General features: G+C 42.7%; 1 protein-coding gene across 1 annotated transcript in view; it reads right to left on the bottom strand.

Annotated features, from left to right (window-relative positions):
- The window catches only part of CCZ1 (CCZ1 homolog, vacuolar protein trafficking and biogenesis associated), a 41,804-nt gene extending 36,922 nt beyond the window's left edge, over positions 1–4,882 (bottom strand). The window contains exons 1-6 of the mRNA XM_049902840.1: positions 4,700–4,882; positions 3,710–3,807; positions 3,523–3,616; positions 3,164–3,241; positions 2,724–2,771; positions 1,571–1,654 (exon numbers count right to left, since the gene is read on the bottom strand). Of these exons, the coding sequence (XP_049758797.1) occupies positions 1,571–1,654; positions 2,724–2,771; positions 3,164–3,241; positions 3,523–3,616; positions 3,710–3,807; positions 4,700–4,813 (516 nt within the window). The 5' untranslated portion in view covers positions 4,814–4,882. The remainder of the gene's footprint in view (positions 1–1,570; positions 1,655–2,723; positions 2,772–3,163; positions 3,242–3,522; positions 3,617–3,709; positions 3,808–4,699) is intronic.
- Positions 4,883–7,324: the final 2,442 nt, after the last annotated feature.

The raw sequence follows: 7,324 nt of genomic DNA on the forward strand, positions 1-7,324 counted from the left end.
CTCAAAACTACTGTTGTTGTTGCATGCCGTCGAGTCAATTTCAACTCACAGCGACCCTACAGGACAGAGTAGAACCGGCCCATAGGGCTTTCAAGGCTGTAACCTTTACGGAAGCAGACTGTCATGTCTTTTCTCCTACAGAGCCACTAATGTGTTTCAGCTGCTGACCTTTCAATTAACAGCCAAGTGCTTAACTACTATGTAACGAGGGCTCCTTCAAACAAAACTATTTATGTTTATTGAGTATTGCGTTTTATCTTTTTTAAAGTATTTAATTCCTTATGTTAGTTTGACCTGTTTCAAACTAGATTGGTCATTTAGGAATCCACATGGTAACGTCATAGACAGGCGGCACCATTTTCTACCAAAATCAGGTAGAAAGGCCATGTGGTGAGGACACGAAGTCCTGACTACAGTGCAAGAACAGTTTGTTCACAGGGAGGAGAGTAATGAGGATAAGAACAGGGAATTAGCAAACAGTATGAGAGCGAACACTTATGGTCATTAAAGTGAAGAAACAAACAAAAAGTGTTACTAATGCCTAACAATAAGAGAACAAAAAAAAAAAAAGACACCAAAGGTGTTTTAGAGGGAAAATAATTTGAGATTATCCCTCCAAGATAAATTGAATTTGACGAGAGGAGGGAGTCCTGGTGGCACTTGGCTGCTGACTGAAAGGTTGGTGATTGAAACCCACAGCCACCCCAGGGAAGAAAGATGGAGCAGTCTGCTTCCTGTCCTCTAGGGTCTAGGGTTGCTGTGAGTAGAAACTGACTCAATAGCAACGGATACAATGGGTCCAGGGCAAGATAGGCAAAATCCAATTTACAACGCAAGAGAAAATGGCAACTATTGAGGGACAGTCATTTATTCACCTGGGACAAATCACACTAATAACAATGTCTGTCATTGTCAAAAACTTTTACTTACAGTCGATATAGATTATACCAGTTAACAAACAGTCAGCCCTTAAGAATGTACCACTCAGGAAAGAGTATAAATTTTGCTAATTAGAATGAGAGGGAACCAATCCACAGAAAGGTAGATGGCTTTTGAGTGAGCCCACACGGTCAGACAAATGCAGAACAAGAATGAAATCAAAAGACGTCTCCAAGACTCTTTAAGGAGCCATGTAGAAAGAGGACGATGCTCTGATTATACACAAAAGTTTAGAAGACAGCCTCAACAATTCAAACCTAATGACTTTCTTTACTGGTCTGTTTTTGTCAAGGAGCCCTGGCGGCCTAGTGGCTGATCACTCAGCTGCTAGCCAAAAGGTCAGCAGTTCAAATCCACCAGCTGCTCCTCGGGAGAAAGATATGGCAGTCTGCTTCCATAAAGATTACAGCCTTGGAAACTCAATAAGGCAGTTATACTCTGTCCTGTTGGGTCACTATGTGTTGGCATTGACTCGATGGCAACAGGTTTTGTTTTTGCCACGCTCTGTCTTAGGCTCTTTGCCACTTTCAAATTCTAGGTTTTGGTATCTGAGAAACAAACTTTTATCTATTTATCTCTAAAGATCTGTTTGCATACTACTAAAATTATAAATGAAATTCAAAATACTTACCCGGTGGAAGAATTTCTCTAATCTTTCTTTTAGGAGCTTGACACCTCCGTCTTCCATGGCTTTCAGAAAGGTACCATTAAAAAGCTAAAGGTGTAAAGAAAAATGCTTAAAAAGTTAAACAGACAGAACACAAATATGCATATGCAATATAACTCCAATGTAAAACGCAAACCACAGAAGATTATCTGATTTGTTTCTTCTTTGTGTCTGTATTCTCCAAATTTCCTTTGTTTAGTGTTATTAACTTTACTAAAACACACACACACCAGTTGTCACGTTGATTCCAACTCATGGTAACCCCATGTATGTCAGAGTAGAACTGTGAGTTTTCAATGGCTGCTTTTTAATAAGTAGGCTGCCAGGCCTTTCTTCCAAGGTTCCTCTTGGTAGACTCAAACCTCCAACCTTTTAGTTAGCTAACAAGTGCATGAACCACTGCACCACCGAGGGACTCCATAATAAAAAAAAGGTCACTTAGAAAAAAAGCTAATGGTGTAAAAGATTATATAAGTCAATTCCTGACGCCCTTCAATTTTCCAACACGAGAAGTCCTTCTCCTTTTAGATTAATTCAGCTGATTTAACGCTCCAGTTCTTTTTAAATATATAATGTTTACGTACAAAATCATGAATTATAAAATAAATTACAAAAAAGTAAGTACGTTGTTAGGTGATGTTATTTTTATGAAACAACCTAATTGTCCTGGCCTTTTTTTTTTAATCTCCACTCACATCTAAGTTTCACTTTACATAAATGATATCACCATATTTTGTAAATTTTAAAAGTATGTGCAATCGTACTGCTCACCAGTGGGGATACAGCACCTAGTACAAAGTCCGGAACAGAAAAGGCAGTTTGATAAGTAATTACCAATTAATGTATGCATAAACCTGAATACCTGTTTTCAGAGTCCCACTATTTCCCTTAAGACAAATACGTACTCACTTGGCAGTCATCAGAGAATTATTTTTAAAAGACCCCTGAGCTTGTAAATTGTTGTTAGGTGCCATCGAGTCGGTTCCGACTCAGCGATCCTGTATACAAAAGAACGAAACACTGCGCAAACCTCACAATCTTTGCTGTTTGAGTTCACTGTTGCAGCCACAAGCTTGTATCTGTTAGACTCTCACTTTAAAAAGAATGTCACACTCACCTTGTACATGCTGTAGCACTGTTGTAGCACTGAACTATAAACCTTGTCCTATAAACACAAAAACATAGTACAGGCCTTAATTCAATGGACGAAGGAAAAAAAAAAACAAAGTATATTGTACAGCAAAGGTCTACTCTTGGCAAAGCAATTAATGCTTATAAACTTGGGCCTGTAATAGTTGTGCTGAAAGGGTATTTATATTTGTGACTCAGGAATCCTCATTTCAGGAAGGCTTTGAACATAGGTGATCAGTAGTAGGTATTAGTGTGATACTGTATGTATACATTTTAACAAGTTACACAATGCAAATAAACTCAAAACTTTGCTATGTACCCTGAGAAACTTTTGCCAGGGTGATCTTGTTTAACTCTAGTTAAGTCACTCAACATATTTAGTGCTACATTTTTTCTAAAAACAGGAATGAAAAAATAACACATTACCAACAACTCTTCTTCTTGGTATTCAACAACTGGTTTTCCATCTTTACTTTGCTTTTCAATTATAGGATTCCGAACAACCTACGAAGTTTGATATGCTGAAATTACATGACTGGCTTATATAATTTTAATTTTCCCCTACTAAACAAAACTTGAACATGTTGTAATACTAGAAACGATTTCTTAAAACAGCCCCCAAGAAAAAAATGCAATGAATATGAACTTGGTTTTAAAATCACAGCCAACTTTACTGTAAGCCTATTTTTATGCAATAGCCAGAGGACTTTTCTAAATTCTAATAGTAAACATCATCCATTACTTTACTATACAGCTTCAGAAAGATACACTGAATATGGAATTACCATGACCATCCAGAAATTTTCTTCTGGTTCATTGAAGAACTGTCTATTCTTCTGCGTATGTAAAGATTTTGCAGGTTTTGAGGGACTAAAGGTCCTAAAAAGATTAAAAGACTATATTAGGGACAATTCTCCAGGATAGATTTTAAGAATTCACTCAGCTCTACAAAAGCACATTTAAAGGCATTACCTTGTAAACTGTACAATAGCTTCACATAATCCAACATTCCTGATTTTTTCATTCTTTTCTACCTCATTTGGATGATAAAACAAAATTTTATTTTCCTCCTAAAGTATAAAAAACAGAAGGACATTAACATAAGCAGCACAACCATTGAAAACGCTGTTTTCAGAGATTATTGTATAAATACTACCGACCAGCCCGAACGGCTATTGGGACATTCGGTATGTAAGTCCCACTTCATTCGAGTAACACTAGCCAATTTTTCTGAAAATTCAATCTTTAAATTTTTTCTCTCAGGCTAATGTGTAATACACCAGCCCGTGTAAAAAAAAAAAAGGGAAGAAGAAACAGCGTACGCACACGTGCTTAGACCTACACCTCCCTGCAAATTAAATCCAGCAAGTTCACAGGCATTTGAACTGACAGCCTTCAAAAGGACCGTGCTTTGCTGCCAACAAAACAGCTCCGGACATCCTTCGGGGAAGAAATCGTCCCGACTTCAAAAAACCAAAACAAGGCAATACAAAAAACCACAACTCCTGGACTTTACTTATTAATCTGGACGGGGGGAAAAAAAAACTTTTCGAGGGTCCTTCAAGCTTGCATTACTTTAAGGCTACAATCCGCCACTCCTGCTCCACGCTCCTTTCTACTCAGGGACTTCCAGTAACAAAGACACAAGCTCAACCTGAATGACCAGCACCTGTGCAAAGAGACTCAACCCGTCGGGAGAGGTTAACCTGATAAACCTTTATTCAATACACTAAGCCTTTATCCCCCGGTGTCTTCTGGTTCCAGGCGTATCCCCAGCGCCACAGCTGGCACCAAGCGGGAGCTCGGTAAACGCCGCCCACGGAGGGCAGCATGACAGGTGCTGCTCGCGAGCACTCCAGTCGGGGGCCGCCTCCCATGCACCACCCAGCCGCTCCCCCGGACCGGCGCTGTCCCGCCGGCTCTCTCGCCCCCCGGGCCCTCTTCAGCGGCAAGCCGACGCACCTCTCCTTCTCGCGGCCCGAAGCGCGGGTTGTAGATGAAGAAGCTCAGCAGCGCCGGCGGAAACTGCTTCTCCTGGGCCGCCCAGGCCGCGGCCCCGGCCGCCGCTGCCGCCATCCCGGCCCGGCCCGGCCCCCGCTTCGCGAGCCTCCCTCCGCCCGCCCAGAAGCAGCAGCCGCGAGGAGCCTGCACTTCCGCCTCGCGCACCGTCGCTCCGGAAGTGGTCATGGCCAGCCCGGAAGAAGGACCAAGAGCACAGCGTCCTCTCCTGGCACCCCGGGGTGGTTGATTCCCATCTGTTTCCTCTGTTGTCGTGTTTTTATAAGAGTTAGGGGAGAGAGGAGATCTTTTTTGTTTGCTCCCAGATTTCTGTTATGACTAAACACGAGGGCTGCGTGTTTAAAGAGAAATGGAAGCGGGTATAGCTTTTTGGTACAAGGAAGCCAGAAGGCGCTAACTAAGCACCTGCGTTGGAAGACTCGCCCTCATTTGCATCACCTGTGGGTCCCCCTGGGCATTTAGATGTTTCTTGATTCCTGTTCTAGAGACTTCAGGCTACCCTCTGGACCAAACCGACGGGGTGTGCCCCTTCCCCTAGTTCTTTGGTCGCGAATAGAAAGAGTCCACGTTAGTGTGCAGACGCTTGCCTCTGTGAGGAGCCGTGTGTGGCTGAAGCGGGTGCCAATTCCTGGGCCTTGGTGCACCTTTCCGGCTTTAGGGATTTCACTTGCTTTTGAGTAGTGGGAATGGTGACATCCTAGAACGGCTCTTTACTTTTGTTATTTGGACTTCAAGCCCTTGCAGCCGGTCGATTCGTCAAACTCAAGAAGACCCTGGTTGCCTCGTCTGTCATTGTTTCAGCTTAGGAACAGACCTTTAGGGAGGCGATGCTGTGGAATTTGAACATGAGACAGGTCTGGGTGCATATCCTAGCTCTGTCACCATTAGCTGTGGGACCTTGGGCCAATTACCTAGCCTCTCTCCAGTCTCCATCTCTTATTTGTAAAATGACTGGTAGTAAATGCCTGCCTAGGGGGAATTTTGCTGTAAGAATTCAGTGGGACAATTAATGATGTGTCTGGCACTTAAATCATTATTCAACAAATGATTGCCTTCTTCCTTCTGAAAGACCTGAACTTGCTTGCTCTGGTGCATGAAAATTCTTCCTTAGAAATACATGTTTTGAAATTAAAGCAATAATTTCCCAAAACCCTGAAGGTAACTATCCCGCCTTTCTGCCCCTCTACCCAAAAAAGTTGTACGGAACTTTGAATACATAAAATGGACACAGGTCGAATGAGGGCCCAGGTGGTAGTACTGAGGGCCAAGAGTACCTTCCCCTGGCCTTACCCCAGGAGCTACCTACCATCGTCATCTCCCTTTGGAACACAGAACACCTGCACAGAACCCTGGGACTTGGGGGAATATAGTTTGAAAACTTCAGGTTCAAGAATTCTTTCCTTTGTCTCAGGGCAAATGCTTCTAGAAGACTAGGAGAAAGAGCCCAGGACTTAGGTTGGAAAACCTAAATTTAAGCTCTGGCTTAGTTGTTTATAGTTGTATGACCTTTGGCCAATCTCTTAACAGGTTTTTACCTCGATTGCTTCCTCTGTAAGATGAGGTTAATACCCACCTCAAAGGGTTATTGCAAATATTAAATTAGATGATATAAATGAAAGCACTTTGTAAAGTACAAAATACTGTATAAATGAGATAACATTTTAAGGTATCAGTCAAGATTTCTCTCCTGCACTTCTATTTCCTTATATGCTTGTCTCCCCCCCCCCATTTAATCAGTTGCATTAATTGCCACAGGGAATGGATGATACAAAAACAAAATCCAAATGAGAAAGAAGATGTTTATAGGTTTCAAAAGCAAACCAAGCAAGGAAGCTTAGACATTGATGAACGCTCCCCTTCTCCTAGCCTAGTCCTAGGGTGTGTGTGGGTGTGAGGCAGGTATGGTAGTGATGATAGACACCCAGACAAGTTTAGAGATCTCAGAGTAGAAGAGATGTGTGCCTTGCTTCCCAGTGGACTTGGGGGAGGTGACAGCCTTGTAGAGTTCCCCTCTGTGTCAAGCATGATGCAGCAACTGTGGTCATAGCCTCACAATTGTCTAGGCGGTAACCCCTGCTTAGTGCAGGAAGCAGCAAATGTTTTACTTGTGTACCAAAAGGAGCACAGAAGTAATGAGAGAAAGCCAGACCTGAGAGGCAACAAAGGCAGGGCAAGGAAGAGGTTGCTGTGGCCTGGGCGGACGCACTGCTAATTTGCTCTGTAAACCTTCATCTAAAGTACAATAAGAAGGGGGTGAAAAAAATGATTACAGCCCAGGAAACCCTGTGGGGCAGTTCTGCTCAGCTCTGTAGGGTGGCCATCCCTCAGAATCAACGAGATAGCACACAACAAGAAGGCCATCTGTACAAAGGCCCACTTCATTCTGCATTGTTTGCAGAAACAACAAACCAGTGCATTAATAACCCATCTTTTCTCTCTTATGTGCAGGCCAGAGACTCTGTCCTTCAGAGGTGACCTTCATCATGAGGGGTCATCTGCCTCCTGCAGTTAAAATTGTCCTTGATCTCCATCGCCTCCTGTGGTCACATAAGGACCTGTAAAAAGTCT

Source organism: Elephas maximus, chromosome 12, assembly GCF_024166365.1.
Source record: "Elephas maximus indicus isolate mEleMax1 chromosome 12, mEleMax1 primary haplotype, whole genome shotgun sequence".
Lineage (NCBI taxonomy): Eukaryota > Metazoa > Chordata > Mammalia > Proboscidea > Elephantidae > Elephas > Elephas maximus.